We start from the raw sequence: 22,022 nt of genomic DNA on the forward strand, positions 1-22,022 counted from the left end.
GTCATCCCTTGAATATATAGGTAATCACACTGTATAGTTTCTCTTTTTTAATTGTAATTTTTTTTATTTTTCTTCCCCATATTTCTCCCCAATTTAGAATGCCCAATTCCCAATGCTATATATATATATAAATCCGATGATTTTGCACTTTTTTTCAAAGATGTGATGATTGACATGTAGCTCTGAGAACTGACACTAGTGCAATAATTAAAATTTTTACCAAGCTTATTAAATTTGTTATTGGGTGAAAGTAAACATTATAAGTACCACAACTTGTACTGGGGACTTAAATGACACCGAATTGTTCAATATGACCCAAGTGAAGGAGAGCTCCAGTGAGTGAGTGAGTGTGGTCGAGTAAGGTAGGCAGACAGTGGTGGAGAGAGAGTGCCTGAGTTCCAGTGAGTGAGTGAGTGTGGTCGAGTGAGGTAGGCAGACTGTGGTGGAGAGAGAGAGCCAGAGCTCCAGTGAGTGAGTGAGTGTGGTCGAGTGAGGTAGGCATACAGTGGTGGGAGAGAGAGAGCCAGAGCTCCAGTGAGTGTGGTCGAGAGAGCCAGAGCTCCAGTGAGTGAGTGAGTGAGTGTGGTCGAGTGAGGTAGGCATACAGTGGTGGAGAGAGAGAGCCTGAGCTCCAGTGAGTGAGTGAGTGAGTGAGTGTGGTCAAGTGTGGGAGGCATACAGTGGTAGGAGAGAGAGCCAGAGCTCCAGTGAGTGTGGTTGAGTGAGGTAGCCAGACAGTGGTGGAGAGAGAGAACCAGAGCTCCAGTGAGTGAGTGAGTGCGGTCGAGTGAGGTAGGCAGACAGTGATGGAGAGTTAGAGCCAGAGCTCCAGTGAGTGAGTGTGGTCAAGTGAGGTAGGCATACAGTGGTGGAGAGAGAGAGCCAGAGCTCCAGTGAGTGAGTGAGTGTGGTCGAGTGAGATAGGCATACAGTGGTGGAGAGAGAGAGCCAGAGCTCCAGTGAGTGAGTGAGTGTTGTCGAGTGAGATAGGCATACAGTGGTGGAGAGAGAGAGCCAGAGCTCCAGTGAGTGAGTGAGTGTGGTCGAGTGAGATAGGCATACAGTGGTGGAGAGAGAGAGCCAGAGCTCCAGTGAGTGAGTGAGTGTGGTCGAGTGAGGTAGGCATACAGTGGTGGAGAGAGAGCGCCAGAGCTCCAGTGAGTGAGTGAGTGTGGTCGAGTGAGGTAGGCAGACAGTGGTGGAGAGAGAGACAGAGCTCCAGAGAGAGTGTGTGGTAGTGGGAACTCCAGTGAATCTTCAGGCCTGTCTGTCTCTCTGTATCTTTCATCAGTGTCTTTCGGACCCGCACCGGTGTGTATCCACGCATTTCACACGCGTGTTCCTCAGTAAGTGTGTGTGTGTTTAATGAGAGCTCAGATCCGCTGTCTGTGTGTTAGCTCTTGGTTTGTGCTTCAGTCCCTGTTTCAGATGCTTCCCCCTCATTAAATGTGTTATTGTCTGTAATTATGAATGTATTGCGTAATTATTGTTGTGATATGACGGGCAGTTTGTTGTGTTTATGTTTATTTTGTGTTCTGTCAGATTGGCGTTAGCATTAGCATCAGGCCTGTTAGCTGAGCCTCAGTATACACTTTTATTTAAATTCTACTGTGATTGAGGCTTTATAAACATTAAATCACAGCGAATGTCCCTTATTTAATCAGTGTTTACATTATGTGTGTGTGTTTATATATATGTGTTTGTTACACTGAACAAGTTTAATAGTGTTTGTGTTCTCAAAGCTAACAGTGCTATCCACCGCCACACACCGATACAATGTACCGATTTAATGGAATATCTGACTGAATTTATCCTCATCTGATTGATTTTAACTTCTCTGACTGAATGTAAACCTCTTCTGATTGATTTAACCTGTCTGACTGAATTTAAACCTCTTCTGATTGATTTAACCTGTCTGACTGAATTTAAACCTCATCTGGTTGATTTTAACCTGTCTGACTGAATTTAAACCTCATCTGGTTGATTGTAACCTGTCTGACTGAATGTAAACCTCATCTGATTGATTTTAACCTGTCTGACTGAATGTAAACCTCATCTGATTGATTTTAACCTGTCTGACTGAATGTAAACCTCATCTGATTGATTTTAACCTGTCTGACTGAATGTAAACCTCATCTGATTGATTTTAACCTGTCTGACTGAATGTAAACCTCATCTGATTGATTTTAACCTGTCTGACTGAATGTAAACCTCATCTGATTGATTTTAACCTGTCTGACTGAATTTAAACCTCTTCTGATTGATTTTAACCTGTCTGACTGAATGTAAACCTCATCTGATTGATTTTAACCTGTCTGACTGAATGTAAACCTCATCTGATTGATTTTAACCTGTCTGACTGAATTTAAACCTCATCTGTTTGATTTTAACCTGTCTGACTGAATGTAAACCTCATCTGATTGATTTTAACCTGTCTGACTGAATGTAAAACTCATCTGATTGATTTTAACCTGTCTGACTGAATGTAAACCTCATCTGTTTGATTTTAACCTGTCTGACTGAATGTAAACCTCATCTGATTGATTTTAACCTGTCTGATTGAATTTAAACCTCATCTGATTGATTTTAACCTGTCTGACTGAATTTTAACCTGTCTGACTGAATGTAAACCTCATCTGATTGATTTAACCTGTCTGACTGAATGTAAACCTCATCTGGTTGATTTTAACCTGTCTGACTGAATTTAAACCTCATCTGGTTGATTTTAACCTGTCTGACTGAATGTAAACCTCATCTGATTGATTTTAACCTCTCTGACTGAATTTTAACCTGTCTGACTGAATGTAAACCTCATCTGATTGATTTAACCTGTCTGACTGAATGTAAACCTCATCTGATTGATTTTAACCTGTCTGACTGAATTTAAACCTCTTCTGGTTGATTTTAACCTGTCTGACTGAATGTAAACCTGTCTGACTGAATGTAAACCTAATCTGATTGATTTTAACCTGTCTGACTGAATGTAAACCTCATCTGGTTGATTTTAACCTGTCTGACTGAATGTAAACCTCATCTGATTGATTTTAACCTGTCTGACTGAATGTAAACCTCATCTGATTGATTTTAACCTGTCTGACTGAATGTAAACCTCTTCTGGTTGATTTTAACCTGTCTGACTGAATGTAAACCTGTCTGACTGAATGTAAACCTAATCTGGTTGATTTTAACCTGTCTGACTGAATTTTAACCTCATCTGGTTGATTTTAACCTGTCTGACTGAATTTTAACCTGTCTGACTGAATTTAAACCTCATCTGGTTGATTTTAACCTGTCTGACTGAATTTAAACCTCATCTGGTTGATTTAACCTGTCTGAATTTAAACCTCGTCTGGTTGATTTTAACCTGTCTGACTGAATGTAAACCTCATCTGATTGATTTTAACCTGTCTGACTGAATTTAAACCTCATCTGGTTGATTTTAACCTGTCTGAATTTAAACCTCGTCTGGTTGATTTTAACCTGTCTGACTGAATGTAAACCTCATTTGATTGATTTTAACCTGTCTGACTGAATGTAAACCTCATCTGATTGATTTTAACCTGTCTGACTGAATGTAAACCTCATTTGATTGATTTTAACCTGTCTGACTGAATGTAAACCTCTTCTGATTGATTTTAACCTGTCTGACTGAATGTAAACCTCATTTGATTGATTTTAACCTGTCTGACTGAATGTAAACCTCATCTGATTGATTTTAACCTGTCTGACTGAATGTAAACCTCATCTAATTGATTTTAACCTGTCTGACTGAATTTAAACCCCATCTGTTTGATTTTAACCTGTCTGACTGAATTTAAACCTGTCTGACTGAATTTAAACCTCATCTGGTCATCTGATTGATTTTAACCTGTCTGACTGAATTTAAACCTCATCTGGTTGATTTTAACCTGTCTTGACTGAATTTAAACCTCATCTGGTTGATTTTAACCTGTCTGACTGAATTTAAACCTCATCTGGTTGATTTTAACCTGTCTGACTGAATTTTAACCTGTCTGACTGAATGTAAACCTCGTCTGGTTGATTTTAACCTGTCTGACTGAATGTAAACCTCATCTGATTGATTTTAACCTGTCTGACTGAATGTAAACCTCATCTGATTGATTTTAACCTGTCTGACTGAATTTAAACCTCATCTGGTTGATTTTAACCTGTCTGACTGAATTTAAACCTCATCTGGTTGATTTTAACCTGTCTGACTGAATGTAAACCTCATCTGATTGATTTTAACCTGTCTGACTGAATGTAAACCTCATCTGGTTGATTTTAACCTGTCTGACTGAATGTAAACCTCATCTGATTGATTTTAACCTGTCTGATTGAATTTAAACCTGTCTGACTGAATGTAAACCTCGTCTGGTTGATTTTAACCTGTCTGACTGAATGTAAACCTCTTCTGATTGATTTAACCTGTCTGACTGAATTTAAACCTCATCTGGTTGATTTTAACCTGTCTGACTGAATGTAAACCTCATCTGATTGATTTTAACCTGTCTGACTGAATGTAAACCTCATCTGATTGATTTTAACCTGTCTGACTGAATGTAAACCTCATCTGATTGATTTTAACCTGTCTGACTGAATGTAAACCTCATCTGATTGATTTTAACCTGTCTGACTGAATTTAAACCTCTTCTGATTGATTTTAACCTGTCTGACTGAATGTAAACCTCATCTGATTGATTTTAACCTGTCTGACTGAATGTAAACCTCATCTGATTGATTTTAACCTGTCTGACTGAATGTAAACCTCATCTGTTTGATTTTAACCTGTCTGACTGAATGTAAACCTCATCTGATTGATTTTAACCTGTCTGACTGAATGTAAAACTCATCTGATTGATTTTAACCTGTCTGACTGAATGTAAACCTCATCTGTTTGATTTTAACCTGTCTGACTGAATGTAAACCTCATCTGATTGATTTTAACCTGTCTGATTGAATTTAAACCTCATCTGATTGATTTTAACCTGTCTGACTGAATGTAAACCTCATCTGATTGATTTTAACCTGTCTGATTGAATTTAAACCTCATCTGATTGATTTTAACCTGTCTGACTGAATGTAAACCTCATCTGATTGATTTTAACCTGTCTGACTGAATGTAAACCTCATCTGATTGATTTTAACCTGTCTGACTGAATTTTAACCTGTCTGACTGAATGTAAACCTCATCTGGTTGATTTTAACCTGTCTGACTGAATTTAAACCTCATCTGGTTGATTTTAACCTGTCTGACTGAATGTAAACCTCTTCTGGTTGATTTTAACCTGTCTGACTGAATGTAAACCTCATCTGATTGATTTTAACCTGTCTGACTGAATGTAAACCTCTTCTGATTGATTTAACCTGTCTGACTGAATTTTAACCTGTCTGACTGAATGTAAACCTCATCTGGTTGATTTTAACCTGTCTGACTGAATGTAAACCTCATCTGATTGATTTTAACCTGTCTGACTGAATGTAAACCTCATCTGATTGATTTTAACCTGTCTGACTGAATGTAAACCTCTTCTGATTGATTTAACCTCTCTGACTGAATTTTAACCTGTCTGACTGAATGTAAACCTAATCTGGTTGATTTTAACCTGTCTGACTGAATTTTAACCTCATCTGGTTGATTTTAACCTGTCTGACTGAATTTTAACCTGTCTGACTGAATGTAAACCTAATCTGGTTGATTTTAACCTGTCTGACTGAATTTTAACCTGTCTGACTGAATGTAAACCTCATCTGATTGATTTTAACCTGTCTGACTGAATGTAAACCTCATCTGATTGATTTTAACCTGTCTGACTGAATTTAAACCCCGTCTGTTTGATTTTAACCTGTCTGACTGAATTTAAACCTGTCTGACTGAATTTAAACCTCATCTGGTCATCTGATTGATTTTAACCTGTCTGACTGAATTTAAACCTCATCTGGTTGATTTTAACCTGTCTGACTGAATTTAAACCTCATCTGGTTGATTTTAACCTGTCTGACTGAATTTAAACCTCATCTGGTTGATTTTAACCTGTCTGACTGAATTTTAACCTGTCTGACTGAATGTAAACCTCGTCTGGTTGATTTTAACCTGTCTGACTGAATGTAAACCTCATCTGATTGATTTTAACCTGTCTGACTGAATGTAAACCTCATCTGGTTGATTTTAACCTGTCTGACTGAATTTAAACCTCATCTGGTTGATTTTAACCTGTCTGACTGAATTTAAACCTCATCTGGTTGATTTTAACCTGTCTGACTGAATTTAAACCTGTCTGACTGAATGTAAACCTCATCTGATTGATTTTAACCTGTCTGACTGAATGTAAACCTCATCTGATTGATTTTAATCTGTCTGACTGAATGTAAACCTCATCTGATTGATTTTAACCTGTCTGACTGAATGTAAACCTCATCTGATTGATTTTAACCTGTCTGACTGAATGTAAACCTCATCTGGTTGATTTTAACCTGTCTGACTGAATTTAAACCTCATCTGGTTGATTTTAACCTGTCTGACTGAATTTAAACCTCATCTGATTGATTTTAACCTGTCTGACTGAATGTAAACCTCATCTGATTGGTTTTAACCTGTCTGACTGAATTTAAACCTCATCTGATTGATTTTAACCTGTCTGACTGAATGTAAACCTCATCTGATTGATTTTAACCTGTCTGACTGAATTTAAACCTCATCTGTTTGATTTTAACCTGTCTGACTGAATTTAAACCTGTCTGACTGAATTTAAACCTCATCTGATTGATTTTAACCTGTCTGACTGAATTTAAACCTCATCTGATTGATTTTAACCTGTCTGACTGAATGTAAACCTCATCTGATTGATTTTAACTTGTCTGACTGAATTTAAACCTCATCTGATTGATTTTAACCTCATCTGTTTGATTTTAACCTGTCTGACTGAATTTAAACCTCATCTGATTGATTTTAACCTGTCTGACTGAATGTAAACCCCATCTATTTGATTTTAACCTGTCTGACTGAATTTAAACCTCATCTGATTGAGGTTAACCTGTCTGACTGAATGTAAACCTCATCTGATTGATTTTAACCTGTCTGACTGAATTTAAACCTCATCTGATTGATTTTAACCTGTCTGACTGAATTTAAACCTCATCTGATTGATTTTAACCTGTCTGACTGATTTTAAACCTCATCTGATTGATTTTAACCTGTCTGATTGAATTTAAACCTCATTTGATTGATTTTAACCTGTCTGACTGAATTTAAACCTCATCTGATTGATTTTAACCTGTCTGATTGAATTTAAACCTCATTTGATTGATTTTAACCTGTCTGACTGAATTTAAACCTCATCTGATTGATTTTAACCTGTCTGACTGAATTTAAACCTCATCTGGTTGATTTTAACCTGTCTGACTGAATTTAAACCTGTCTGACTGAATTTAAACCTCATCTGATTGATTTTAACCTGTCTGACTGAATTTAAACCTCATCTGATTGATTGTAACCTGTCTGACTGAATTTAAACCTGTCTGACTGAATTTAAACCTCATCTGATTGATTGTAACCTGTCTGACTGAATTTAAACCTGTCTGACTGAATTTAAACCTCATCTGATTGATTTTAACCTGTCTGATTGAATTTAAACCTCATTTGATTGATTTTAACCTGTCTGACTGAATGTAAACCTCATCTGGTTGATTTTAACCTGTCTGACTGAATTTAAACCTCATCTGGTTGATTTTATCCTGTCTGACTGAATTTAAACCTCATCTGGTTGATTTTAACCTGTCTGACTGAATTTAAACCTCATTTGATTGATTTTAACCTGTCTGACTGAATGTAAACCTCATCTGATTGATTTTAACCTGTCTGACTGAATTTAAACCTGTCTGACTGAATGTAAACCTCATCTGATTGATTTTAACCTGTCTGACTGAATGTAAACCTCATCTGATTGATTTTAACCTGTCTGACTGAATGTAAACCTCATCTGATTGATTTTAACTTGTCTGACTGAATTTAAACCTCATCTGATTGATTTTAACCTGTCTGATTGAATTTAAACCTCATTTGATTGATTTTAACCTGTCTGACTGAATTTAAACCTCATCTGATTGATTTTAACCTGTCTGACTGAATTTAAACCCCATCTGATTGATTTTAACCTGTCTGACTGAATTTAAACCTCATCTGATTGATTTTAACCTGTCTGATTGAATTTAAACCTCATTTGATTGATTTTAACCTGTCTGACTGAATTTAAACCTCATCTGATTGATTTTAACCTGTCTGACTGAATGTAAACCTCATCTGATTGATTTTAACCTGTCTGACTGAATTTAAACCTCATCTGATTGATTTTAACCTGTCTGACTGAATGTAAACCTCATCTGATTGATTTTAACCTGTCTGACTGAATTTAAACCTCATCTGGTTTATTTTAACCTGTCTGACTGAATTTAAACCTGTCTGACTGAATTTAAACCTCATCTGATTGATTTTAACCTCTCTGACTGAATTTAAACCTCATCTGATTGATTTTAACCTGTCTGACTGAATTTAAACCTCATCTGGTTGATTTTAACCTGTCTGACTGAATTTAAACCTCATCTGATTGATTTTAACCTGTCTGACTGAATTTAAACCTCATCTGGTTTATTTTAACCTGTCTGACTGAATTTAAACCTGTCTGACTGAATTTAAACCTCATCTGGTTGATTTTAACCTGTCTGACTGAATTTAAACCTCATTTGATTGATTTTAACCTGTCTGACTGAATGTAAACCTCATCTGATTGATTTTAACCTGTCTGACTGAATTTAAACCTGTCTGACTGAATGTAAACCTCATCTGATTGATTTTAACCTGTCTGACTGAATGTAAACCTCATCTGATTGATTTTAACCTGTCTGACTGAATGTAAACCTCATCTGATTGATTTTAACTTTTCTGACTGAATTTAAACCTCATCTGATTGATTTTAACCTGTCTGATTGAATTTAAACCTCATTTGATTGATTTTAACCTGTCTGACTGAATTTAAACCTCATCTGATTGATTTTAACCTGTCTGACTGAATGTAAACCCCATCTATTTGATTTTAAGCTGTCTGACTGAATTTAAACCTCATCTGATTGAGGTTAACCTGTCTGACTGAATGTAAACCTCATCTGATTGATTTTAACCTGTCTGACTGAATTTAAACCTCATCTGATTGATTTTAACCTGTCTGACTGAATGTAAACCTCATCTGATTGATTTTAACCTGTCTGACTGAATTTAAACCTCATCTGATTGATTTTAACCTGTCTGACTGAATTTAAACCCCATCTGATTGATTTTAACCTGTCTGACTGAATTTAAACCTCATCTGATTGATTTTAACCTGTCTGATTGAATTTAAACCTCATTTGATTGATTTTAACCTGTCTGACTGAATTTAAACCTCATCTGATTGATTTTAACCTGTCTGACTGAATGTAAACCTCATCTGATTGATTTTAACCTGTCTGACTGAATTTAAACCTCATCTGTTTGATTTTAACCTGTCTGACTGAATGTAAACCTCATCTGATTGATTTTAACCTGTCTGACTGAATTTAAACCTCATCTGGTTTATTTTAACCTGTCTGACTGAATTTAAACCTGTCTGACTGAATTTAAACCTCATCTGATTGATTTTAACCTCTCTGACTGAATTTAAACCTCATCTGATTGATTTTAACCTGTCTGACTGAATTTAAACCTCATCTGGTTGATTTTAACCTGTCTGACTGAATTTAAACCTCATCTGATTGATTTTAACCTGTCTGACTGAATTTAAACCTCATCTGGTTTATTTTAACCTGTCTGACTGAATTTAAACCTGTCTGACTGAATTTAAACCTCATCTGATTGATTTTAACCTGTCTGACTGAATGTAAACCTCATCTGATTGATTTTAACCTGTCTGACTGAATTTAAACCTCATCTGATTGATTTTAACCTGTCTGACTGAATGTAAACCTCATCTGATTGATTTTAACCTGTCTGACTGAATTTAAACCTCATCTGGTTTATTTTAACCTGTCTGACTGAATTTAAACCTGTCTGACTGAATTTAAACCTCATCTGATTGATTTTAACCTCTCTGACTGAATTTAAACCTCATCTGATTGATTTTAACCTGTCTGACTGAATTTAAACCTCATCTGGTTGATTTTAACCTGTCTGACTGAATTTAAACCTCATCTGATTGATTTTAACCTGTCTGACTGAATTTAAACCTCATCTGGTTTATTTTAACCTGTCTGACTGAATTTAAACCTGTCTGACTGAATTTAAACCTCATCTGGTTGATTTTAACCTGTCTGACTGAATTTAAACCTCATCTGATTGATTTTAACCTGTCTGATTGAATTTAAACCTCATTTGATTGATTTTAACCTGTCTGACTGAATTTAAACCTCATCTGATTGATTTTAACCTGTCTGACTGAATGTAAACCTCATCTGATTGATTTTAACCTGTCTGACTGAATTTAAACCTCATCTGATTGATTTTAACCTGTCTGACTGAATGTAAACTTCATCTGATTGATTTTAACCTGTCTGACTGAATTTAAACCTCATCTGGTTTATTTTAACCTGTCTGACTGAATTTAAACCTGTCTGACTGAATTTAAACCTCATCTGATTGATTTTAACCTCTCTGACTGAATTTAAACCTCATCTGATTGATTTTAACCTGTCTGACTGAATTTAAACCTCATCTGATTGATTTTAACTTGTCTGACTGAATTTAAACCTCATCTGGTTGATTTTAACCTGTCTGACTGAATTTAAACCTCATCTGATTGATTTTAACCTCTCTGACTGAATTTAAACCTCATCTGATTGATTTTAACCTGTCTGACTGAATTTAAACCTCATCTGGTTGATTTTAACCTGTCTGACTGAATTTAAACCTCATCTGGTTGATTTTAACCTGTCTGACTGAATTTAAACCTCATCTGATTGATTTTAACCTGTCTGACTGAATTTAAACCTCATCTGAATGATTTTACTCCTCATCTGTCTAAATTTACCTCTGATTTGACTGAATTGAACCTCCACCTGACTGATTTTTACCCCTTAACTGTGTGATTTTACCTTGTCTGGCTAAATGTACCCCTCATCTCTGTGATTTTTTTTTTTGACATTGTCTGACTGAATTGATCTCTAAGTTTACCCTCTATCTGTCTGAATTCACCCTATGATGCCACTGAATCTGCCCTCCATCTGACAGGTTTTACCTCCAGTTTGTTGTTTGCTTTGCAGGTGGAGCTGAATTCCTCAATAAGGGGCATGTGATTGTTGTGTTTACAGTGTGGTTGGTGCAGTAGGTCCATTGCTCCAGCAGTCTCAGATCAGCTCTGTTTATGAATATAATCCTCTGGTGAGAGTGTTGTGCTCTGCAGTAAGGTGTCAGTCTGATTATTTGACAGCTCTGTAATAATCTGAGATAGATGGATGAATGAATCTTAGACAGGAAGTGTCAGCTGTGGTGTTTGGTGTGTTTGTAACATGCATATGATCTGTCTGCAGATGCCTGCATCCGTGTATGAGTGACGATGCTCTAGAGACGGCTTCATTGGATTACACTTTCTGTCTCGCACTGTATTCAACCCTGAATTTTACCCAGACCTCGACAAACAGCTGCCCCGTGTTGGTGACGTCCACTCCAGAACCATGTGAGGGGTTTTTAATGCATCTCTTGAGTGGACTGGAGCACTGCCTGTAACCTCCCCTCTCCCCGCCCCAGTTTATACAAACCCCACCCCCTCCCTGTAGTCCCGCCCCTGTATCAGTGGGAACTCGCCATGATGTTCCGGGACCAAGTGGGGATTTTGACAGACTGGTTTAAGGGCTGGAATGAGTGTGAACAGACGGTGGCGCTGTTGTCGCTGTTGAAGCGTGTTTCTCGGACGCAGGCGAGATTCCTGCACATCTGTCTGGACCACTGGCTGGCCGACTGCACAGAGATACACATACTAGAGGCAGAAGCCAACAATGCAGGTAAACACTCATATACAACTTAAACATCCATGTGTCACATATTCAGACTTTTATATTTTGATTGTTTGATTTGTAAGAAGAGCAGTTGTACTGGCATGTAAAGGAGCAGTTGACCCAAAAATAGAAATTGTCATCATTTACTCACCCTCATGTTGTTCCAAACCTGTATGACTTTCTGTTTTTTACAAAAAGATTGCATTTCCACGAACATGATGATGCATGTGTTTTAAACTAGATTTTTAAAAGATATTTAATTTTTATCACCTCGAACAATCTTATTTGTCAGTACCCCTCAATCTGTGCATGCCATGATTGATTACAAGATTTTTATAGGGTTTTTTTTTTTGGTCACTATATGCTTTCATTGTATGTAAAAGAGCAGCGTGAACATTCTGCCTAATATCTCCTTTTGTGTTCCTCAGTAGAAAGTCAGTCATATGTGTTTGGAACAACATGAGGCTTTGGGTGAACTATTCCTTTAAAAGGATGAAAGTTGAACACAAATGTTTCTCGTACATCTGGGTCATTAGGAATGTTTTGCTGGAGAGCCTTTTTCCCAAGTTTTTAAGATCTTTCTTTTTATGTAGCGATCGTCAGTCAATGGCAGCAGGAGCCGAAGGAGAAAGCCGTGTCTCTCCTGCTCTCTCATCTCCCTCTGCTTCAGCCACGGAACAGCGAAGCCAAGTGTGAATACATGAACCTCCTGCAGAAGGTCTTGAGTCACACCATCGAGAGCAGCCTGTTCGTGGAGGAGAGCCGACAGCTGCTGTCTTACGCCCTCATTCACCCTGCCACCACCCTCGACGACCGCAACTCTCTTGCCATGTGGCTCAATCACCTGGAGGAGCATCTGTCCACACGGCCACCCCCGCCTGGACCGTACCATCACGCCCGGCAGGGCTCAGACGAGTGGCCAGGTCCTGCCGAGTCCCTGGAGCCGTCGTATAGCTGGCAGGAGAAGCTACCATCCACCTGCAGCTCGCCGGCTGGACAGAACGGACACATGCCTTTCCCCGGGACGGGTGGAGTGACCTCACCTGTCAACAGCAGCAGCAACAGCACAGGTCAGGGGTCAGAAGTGACGACAATGAAAACACAATAGTTACGAGAACTTTTATCAACTTCATAACATTTCATTTCTAATATAATGATTTGGACATATTAGCAGCTTGCGATCTGATTGGTCACAGTTTGTACAGTGACTGTTCAATGACACTAAACACAATGACTTTCAGTTAATACTCTGCGTGGAGAGCAATAGGGGGTGTTCACACAGGACTTGTTATTGTGCTCAAATGAGGATTATATGAGAGTTTGAATATGCCGGTCGATCAGTTTGTTTGTCATACATTTTTTTATATTTGCCCAGCAGGACTGTCTGGTCAGGTTCATCCGAGCCCACTAAAGCCCTCAATGTCACTCACACCCATCAATCAGTCAGCCTGCAGCTCTGATTGGCTAAACCAGGATGAAGGGAGCGGGTGTCAGGGCGTGACCGGAGCAGAACATGCCCCTCTGTCACCCCAGAGCAGCGTTGCGTCGTCGGGGAGTGAACAGACGGAGGAACAGAGCAACGCACGCAACACTTTCCAAGAGGACGGCAGCGGAATGAAAGGTGACAACAAGCGTTAAACACACTACACTTATTACATACACATCACTCGTGTGTGCCTGTAGTTTTTATAGCTCCTGCTTGTTGCCTGTCGTTTGTGATATTTCTCTTCCAGATGTGCCCGCCTGGCTCAAGAGTCTTCGTCTGCATAAATACGCGTCGCTCTTTTCTCAGATGACGTACGAAGAAATGATGATTCTCACAGAGCAACACCTGGAGTCACATGTGAGCTCCGCCCTGCTCAACATCTTCTAGCCAATCAGATGAGGCTTTGTCTAAGCCTGAGCTGATTGTATTTTCACGTCGGTATACGCGTGATCCTGTTTGCAGTGATCACAAGTGTGATGTGAAATAATATTGTGGAAAATCTCAACATGTCAGGCCGTTAGTTTAGACGTTTCTAGAAATTTAAATATATTGAATGTACCAGGGCATGCTGAATGACTCCAGTCAGGTCTCCCAAGCAACCAAATTGGCCCGGTTGCTAGGGAGGGTAGAGTCACATGGGGTAACCTCCTCGTGGTTGCTATAACGTAATTCTCGCTCTCGGTGGGGCACGTGGTGAGTTGTGCGTGGATGCCTCGGAGAATAACGTGAAGCCTCCACACGCGCTATGTCTCCGCGGTAACGCGCTCAACAAGTCACGTGATAAGATGCGCGGATTGACGGTCTCAGACGTGGAGGTAACTGAGATTCGTCCTCCGCCACCCAGATTGAGGCGAGTCGCTACGCCACCACGAGGACTTAGTGCGCATTGGGAATTGGGCATTCCAAATTGGGGAGAAAACAAATATATAGTGAAAATAAAATTTGTCTATTTATGCTCAGCTCTGAAATATTGCATTCATTAGAGAGCTTTTTGTGAATGATGCTTGTCAAAATGTGTCTGTCCCATATTTACCACTCATATCAGTGTTGGGTAAGTTACTCTAAAAAGTAATCCATTTCAAATTGACCCTTTGTGAAGCCCCGCCTTAAAAGTGTTTCTGACCAATCGTAACTTGGCAACTGTTGCCGTCCTCCATTTCTCTGTCACACGTTTGCTATTTTCCATTGAGAGTCTACGGGAGTAAGTGTGTTTGAGTAGTTTTTAGCTGATTTTATGAAAATGAAAAACATTTTTTAAAACCATTGTTGCTGGATCACTTGTGACAGTAACACGAGGTACCCAAACAGGATACACGTAGTGTTTTTCTTTAGTTTAAAAAAATCTTTAAATAAATCTCATGAAGAGCATGATATGGATTAAACTGTGTCATTCCTCGTTCCCAGATTAACATGTGTAACATCAGCGAGGACACCTACATTTGCTCCAAGTTAAATTAAAGCTAATAAATTAACGCTAATTCATTTACGTATTGATTCAGGTCTGAGTAAAGGCGATATAGTGCATAAAGCATTCACAGCATCATGGCTTGTTATCACCATCATCCATTCACGGCAACCCTCCATTCATTCGCATGGGAAGTTTTACAAAGCTTGTCAGAGCGAGCAACTGTAACCAAGGGGGCGGAGCTTAGCAAAGGGTCAATTACTTCAACAAAAAAAAAAAGTAATCAGATTACTTCAACAAAAATTAATCACTTTTAAATCACTTTCTGAAACACTTTCAAACAAGAAAAGTTTTTGTTTTTCCACTCTGCAAACATATAATAATATCTGTATTTGCTAGATAAGTGAGCGTATTTACATGCATGTCCTCACACTGATTGTGCTTAATAAGCCGACAACGTGTGCGCTCATGTAAATGCAATAAACTGTGTTCCTTTGTCAGTGTAATGTGATCAATGGCTTATGAATTAACCGATCGATGCTTATTACCTCGATTTGCCGTTGCATGTAAACACCTTTACCAGCGTTCTTACCGGCTTATCCAATGTATGCACATGTTGTGCGCATGCCTCTTCACGGTTTGACTTCAATAGCAGAGAATAAGAGTGTTGGTGTGCATGAAAACGGCCTCATTGTCATACACCCAGCACCACATGTTTCTTCCTCATGAGGGGTTGCACATTCTTCAGCTGTCGCAGAGACGCAAACAGACATGAACGTAATCCATGTTTTACGTGTGTTCTACAATAATAATATTATTTTAGAAATGTGTAACCTAAGTACATGTACTTAAAGTCATTAACTGAATTGAAAGTCAGTAACTGTAATCAGATTACAAGAAGTTAAACGTAGTGTTACATTATTTTTTTACTAAAATATTAGATTGCATTAGTTCGATTACACTAATTACTTTGTAATCTGATTACACCCAATACTGCTCATGATTTATTGTTTGTATTACGTTGTTTCTTTCAGAACGTTACGAAAGGAGCTCGGCACAAGATCGCGCTGAGCATACAGAAACTCAGAGAACGACAGAGCGTCCTGAAATCTCTTGAAAAGGTGAATGACTAAACGATCAAGGATCTCGACTGTCATCGTAAAAACATTCATCCTGCTTATCGTAGAATGTACCGTTGATTACAGGATATTCTGGAAGGCGGGAACGTTCGCAATGCTTTACAAGAGCTCCAGCAGATCATCATCACGCCAATCAAAGCTTACGCCCCGCCCGCTGCTGCCCAGAAGGAGGTGGAGCCCGTGGATAAAGCAGCCAATCCCGGCGAAGAGAAGGAAACGGAGGGATTCCAGACCCACAATCCTCCACCATGTGACGGAGAGTCCTCGTCTGCACCTATCTCTGATGGAGATATCGCAGGACAGTTCACACGCGTGATGGGGAAAGGTACGTGAATACAGTAAAAGAGCGATGCCTGTTTTCATTTTGGTATTTTATCTCCTTTTCTCCCAATTTGGAATGCCCAATTCCTACTACTTAGTAGGTCCTCGTGGTGGCACGGTTACCACAATCCGGGTGGCAGAGGACAAGCCTCCGCTTCTGAGACCGTCAATCCACACATCTTATCACGTGACTCGTTGTGCATGACACCGCGGAGACTCACAGCATGTGGAGGCTCATGCTACTCTCCGTGATCCACACACAACTTACCACACGCCCCATTGAGAGCGAGAACCACATTATAGTGACCACAAGGAGGTTACCCCATGTGACTATACCCTCCCTAGCAACCGGGCCAATTTGGTTGCTTAGGAGACCTGGCTGGAGTTACTCAGCACACCCTGGATTCAAACTCATGACTCCAGGTGTGATAGTCAGCGTCAATACTCGCTGAGATACCCAGGCTCCAAACTGCCTGTTTTCATTTGTGCGTATTTCTGTGTGTGTGTGTGTGTGTGTGTGTGTGTGTGTGTGTGTTAAGGTTCTCTGTATTGTTTGTGTGCATGTGTTAATATTTTCTGTGTTTTTCAGTGTGTACGCAGTTGTTGGTATCCAGACCGGATGAGGAGAATATCAGCTGTTACCTGCAGCTCATAGAGAAATGTCTGACACATGAGGTGACACATTCATACGGTTCTATTTTTTTATTTATGCTGGATTTCATTTTCTTAGTTCATGGCGTAACAGCTCTTTAATTCTCGAGGCTGTTTGTGTTACTGTGTCTTTATCAGGCATTTACAGAGACGCAGAAAAAGAGGCTGTTGTCATGGAAACAGCAGGTGCTGAAGTTGCTCCGCCTCTTCCCACGGAAAACCATGATGGACAGCGGAGTGTACCGGAGAGGGTGTGTGTCTGTGTCAGTCAGTCTGCTTGTGTCTGTTAATGCTTACAGTCAACATCATCAAAATTAACTTTTTTCTCATTGTGAACAGTTCATCAGTGTATGTTATTTAAAAATAAAAGAAATAATGTTTCAGCAAAATGATATCACTTTTTTCCCCCACAAAACAATGTAACCAAGGCCACATGGGCAATATATATCAAAGCCTAACATGGTTCCATCAAGTCCTTATGGCTAAAATAAAGTCCCACCTTACATTATTTCCCTTAAAATATTGTTTCTTTCAAACATGTCACATTACAGAATTACGATTGCAGTTTAATGTGTCTGAAATGTATTGAAAGAAAAAATTCCCATGCGTTTGCGCAGGTGGCCGGCGTACGGCTCGAACTCTCTGCCCACAGCTGGATCTGTGAGCGCAGGTTTGGGTCGTCGAGGTCAGAGGTCGTTCCAGATGCCCCCGCGAGGAGCTCCTACCCCCGGCCGCTTGGGGCTGATGACTGCTGCTGGTCTGACCGGAGCATCACCGCGACACACGCTCACAAACCCCACGGCCATCACTGCACAGGGCCGACAGGTTACAAAAACTCACAATACTGCAGTGTTCACTGTACACACATCTGAATAAGTCATAATCATAGATAATAATCATATATATGTATGTACAGTGTGTATATATTGCTTAATGAGAACAAATGAGAAGTACACAAAATTGCAATTATATGAACACTTATTTTACTGCCATGCCAACGTAGTTGGATAGTATGGGATTGGTAAGGAATTTGCCATAAAAATGACAATAATAACAGAAAGAGCATCTACATGAGTGTGGTAGACTAGTGGACAGATTAATGCCACACAAAGTATTTATTCAAAATTCACTGCAAATATTTTAAAACAGGAATTATTATCCATTGTAAAGGCTAATCAGCCAAAGTGGACATGATTATTGACTGATGCTCAATCTCTAAATGGTCAAATATCATCTGATTAATTGATCTGGTCTGTCACTGGTTTCAAAGTCATAGATGAGAGGAAGACAAGAAGACAAGTTCAGAGAGATGTCTGCCTCAAGGTTCAATCAGATCGGTCAATTATAGACGTGTGTGTGCGTTTCAGAACCTGTGGTTTGGGAATACTGGAGGCAGTAACAGCATGCCGAGTCAGAGCAGAAGTTCTGTTCAGAGGACTCACTCACTTCCTGTGCACACATCTCCACAAACCATGCTCCTGTTCCAACAACAAGGTACTTGCACATGGTCACAACATCTGAGCTCCACACCTAAGTGTGCTGCCTCACTATCTGCTGTTTACTCACCATCATGGAACCTCATAAGTGACTGATTAGAAACTAGAAACGACCTTCATGGGCGGCAACTCTTTAATGCACACAACACCGATAGCACTTTTGACTGGCACTTACTGCATCCATAGCTAAATAAATTATTTTGTAAAGAAGTTTTACCCAAGTTCTTGATCTTAAAGTCTAAATTGACTACAATGAGATAAAAAGACAGTGTAATGTAAAACAAATGTATAATTAGTTGTTTTAAAATGCTCATGTTGTTAAACCTCTCCAGTTTCATTCATATTTAGTGTTGAGCCAGTTTTACTTATGTCTGCGTTTTTGTTTTTGTTCCCAGAATGCCAAGTTCCAGGAACAGATCTGGAGATTAATCCCACGCTGGAGTCACTGTGCCTCAGCATGACAGAGCATGCCTTAGGGGGTACGACCAATCACAGTCCAGCTTCGCCCCCCAGCAACCAATCACAGCACAATTTAACCCTCAGCAACCAATGATGGCACAGTGTCACACTACAGCAACCAATCACAGTGCAGCTTCGTCCCTCAGTACCCAATCACAGTGTAGCTTCACTCCCCCAGCAACCAATCACAGCACAACTTAACCTCCCAGCAACCAATCACAGCACAACTTAACCCCCCAGCAACCAGTCACGGCACAGCTTCACACTGAAACACCCAATCACAGTGCAGCTTTGCCCCCCAGCAACCTATCATGGCAAAGCTTCACAGTGCAAAACACATTTACAGTGCAGCTTTGCCCCCCAGCAACAAATCACAGCACAACTTAACCCCAGCAACCATTCGCAGCACTGCTTCACACTGCAACACCCAATCACAGTGCAGCTTGGCCCGCCCCAGCAACCAATCACAGCACAATTTAACCCCCAGCAACTAATCACGCCACAATTTAACCCCCCAGCAACCAATCACGGCACAACTTAATCCCCCAGCAACCAATCACTGCACAGCTTCACACTGCAACACACAATCACAGCACAACTTAGCCCCCCAGCAACCAATCACAGCGCAACTTTAGCCACCAGCAACCAATCACAGCACAGCTTCACACTGCAACACCCAATCACAGTGCAGCTTAGCCCCCTAGCAATCAATCACAGCACAACTTAGCCCCCCAGCAACCAATCAAGGCACCCCCCCAGCAACCAATCACAGCACAGCTTCACACTGCAACACCCAATCACAGTCCAGCTTTGCCCCCACTAGCAACCAATCACAGCATAACGTAACCCACCAGCAACCAATCACAGCACAACTTAATCCCCCAGCAACCAATCACTGCACAGCTTCACACTGCAACACCCAATCACAGCACAATTTAGCCCCCCCAGCAACCAATCACAGCACAACTTTAGCCACCAGCAACCAATCACAGCACAGCTTCACACTGCAACACCCAATCACAGTGCAGCTTAGCCCCCTAGCAATCAATCACAGCACAACTTGGCCCCCCAGCAACCAATCAAGGCACCCCCCAGCAACCAATCACAGCACAGCTTCACACTGCAACACCCAATCACAGTCCAGCTTTGCCCCCACTATCAACCAATCACAGCATAACGTAACCCACCAGCAACCAATCACAGCACAACTTAATCCCCCAGCAACCAATCACTGCACAGCTTCACACTGCAACACCCAATCACAGCACAACTTAGCCCCCCAGCAACCAATCACAGCACAACTTTAGCCACCAGCAACCAATCACAGCACAGCTTCACACTGCAACACCCAATCACAGTGCAGCTTAGCCCCCTAGCAATCAATCACAGCACAACTTAGCCCCCCAGCAACCAATCAAGGCACCCCCCAGCAACCAATCACAGCACAGCTTCACACTGCAACACCCAATCACAGTCCAGCTTTGCCCCCACTAGCAACCAATCACAGCATAATGTAACCCACCAGCAACCAATCACGGCACAACTTAATCCCCCAGCAACCAATCACTGCACAGCTTCACACTGCAACACCCAATCACAGCACAACTTAGCCCCCCAGCAACCAATCACAGCACAACTTTAGCCACCAGCAACCAATCACAGCACAGCTTCACACTGCAACACCCAATCACAGTGCAGCTTAGCCCCCTAGCAATCAATCACAGCACAACTTGGCCCCCCAGCAACCAATCAAGGCACCCCCCAGCAACCAATCACAGCACAGCTTCACACTGCAACACCCAATCACAGTCCAGCTTTGCCCCCACTAGCAACCAATCACAGCATAACGTAACCCACCAGCAACCAATCACGGCACAACTTAATCCCCCAGCAACCAATCACTGCACAGCTTCACACTGCAACACCCAATCACAGCACAACTTAGCCCCCCAGCAACCAATCACAGCACAACTTTAGCCACCAGCAACCAATCACAGCACAGCTTCACACTGCAACACCCAATCACAGTGCAGCTTAGCCCCCTAGCAATCAATCACAGCACAACTTAGCCCCCCAGCAACCAATCAAGGCACCCCCCCCAGCAACCAATCACAGCACAGCTTCACACTGCAACACCCAATCACAGTCCAGCTTTGCCCCCACTAGCAACCAATCACAGCATAACGTAACCCACCAGCAACCAATCACGGCACAACTTAATCCCCCAGCAACCAATCACTGCACAGCTTCACACTGCAACACCCAATCACAGTGCAGCTTAGCCCCCTAGCAATCAATCACAGCACAACTTAGCCCCCCAGCAACCAATCAAGGCACCCCCCCAGCAACCAATCACAGCACAACTTCACACTGCAACACCCAATCACAGTCCAGCTTTGCCCCCACTAGCAACCAATCACAGCATAACGTAACCCACCAGCAACCATTCACAGCACAAAGTAACCCACCAGCAACCAATCACTGGCACAGCTTCAAACTGCAACAACCAGTCACATTGCAGCTTCGCCCCCCCCAGTACCCAGTCACAGCACAATTTCACCTGCCAGCAACCAATCACAGTACAGTTTCATAACAATGACCAATCATTTGTAATTTTACACTGTTATAGCTCAGAATCACTAATGACAGTTTATCTCATTTAACATCTATATTTCTCACTGTTTGCAGATGGAATGGACAGAACATCAACAATATGAAAACAAACAACGCTGAAAAAAACAAACACTTCATCACTTCGGCTGTTGCTCCAGTAGCCCAGCACACACACATACACACACACACTCAAAGAAAATGAGTCACTACAAATCACACAAAACTAACTGTGTATATGTTCTCTAATATTTTTCTACTTTATTGTACTCAGCTAAGTTTACTATAAATGGAATACAGAAAACTATTATATTATATAAGGGAGAGCAGGACGAGTGGAAGATGGAAGCAAATGTTTTTTTTTAGCCGATCTGAGCTCAAACGCCACTAAACGTTTAACAGCTGATTGGCTTGAGCGGTGACCTGGAATGGTGCTG

The 22,022-nt window shown here is 40.7% G+C and overlaps 1 protein-coding gene and 1 long non-coding RNA gene across 8 annotated transcripts in view; one reads left to right on the plus strand and one right to left on the minus strand.

Annotated features, from left to right (window-relative positions):
- The first annotated feature begins 1,073 nt into the window (after window positions 1-1,073).
- The window catches only part of LOC127430046 (protein Smaug homolog 2-like), a 22,243-nt gene continuing 1,294 nt past the window's right edge, over window positions 1,074-22,022 (plus strand). Inside the window, exons 1-14 of one of the 3 annotated variants that reach the window (XM_051679478.1) lie at window positions 1,074-1,346; window positions 11,287-11,404; window positions 11,554-12,024; window positions 12,612-13,088; window positions 13,397-13,639; window positions 13,752-13,861; window positions 15,944-16,030; window positions 16,115-16,373; window positions 16,959-17,044; window positions 17,159-17,271; window positions 17,638-17,845; window positions 18,388-18,514; window positions 18,912-18,995; window positions 21,664-22,022. The exon at window positions 21,664-22,022 is cut by the window's right edge and continues 1,294 nt beyond it. In XM_051679478.1, coding sequence (XP_051535438.1) covers window positions 11,829-12,024; window positions 12,612-13,088; window positions 13,397-13,639; window positions 13,752-13,861; window positions 15,944-16,030; window positions 16,115-16,373; window positions 16,959-17,044; window positions 17,159-17,271; window positions 17,638-17,845; window positions 18,388-18,514; window positions 18,912-18,995; window positions 21,664-21,692 — 2,019 coding nt within the window. In that variant the 5' untranslated portion in view covers window positions 1,074-1,346; window positions 11,287-11,404; window positions 11,554-11,828 and the 3' untranslated portion in view covers window positions 21,693-22,022. The remainder of the gene's footprint in view (window positions 1,347-11,286; window positions 11,405-11,553; window positions 12,025-12,611; window positions 13,089-13,396; window positions 13,640-13,751; window positions 13,862-15,943; window positions 16,031-16,114; window positions 16,374-16,958; window positions 17,045-17,158; window positions 17,272-17,637; window positions 17,846-18,387; window positions 18,515-18,911; window positions 18,996-21,663) is intronic. The other 2 variants (XM_051679476.1, XM_051679477.1) reach the window with 2 other exon arrangements.
- Window positions 2,850-9,077, minus strand: LOC127430047 (uncharacterized). Of its 5 annotated transcripts, XR_007895399.1 has the most exons (7): window positions 9,015-9,077; window positions 7,795-7,854; window positions 7,635-7,674; window positions 5,249-5,308; window positions 3,561-3,680; window positions 3,481-3,520; window positions 2,850-2,909 (listed from the first exon to the last, which is right to left on the minus strand). It is a non-coding gene; the product is annotated as an uncharacterized LOC127430047 (long non-coding RNA). The 5 variants fall into 5 exon arrangements; XR_007895396.1 differs by lacking the exons at window positions 2,850-2,909; window positions 3,481-3,520 and adding an exon at window positions 3,041-3,129; XR_007895398.1 differs by lacking the exons at window positions 2,850-2,909; window positions 3,481-3,520; window positions 7,795-7,854 and adding exons at window positions 3,041-3,129; window positions 8,735-8,794.

The sequence above is a fragment of the Myxocyprinus asiaticus genome, chromosome 39, assembly GCF_019703515.2.
Source record: "Myxocyprinus asiaticus isolate MX2 ecotype Aquarium Trade chromosome 39, UBuf_Myxa_2, whole genome shotgun sequence".
Taxonomy (NCBI): Eukaryota; Metazoa; Chordata; class Actinopteri; order Cypriniformes; family Catostomidae; genus Myxocyprinus; species Myxocyprinus asiaticus.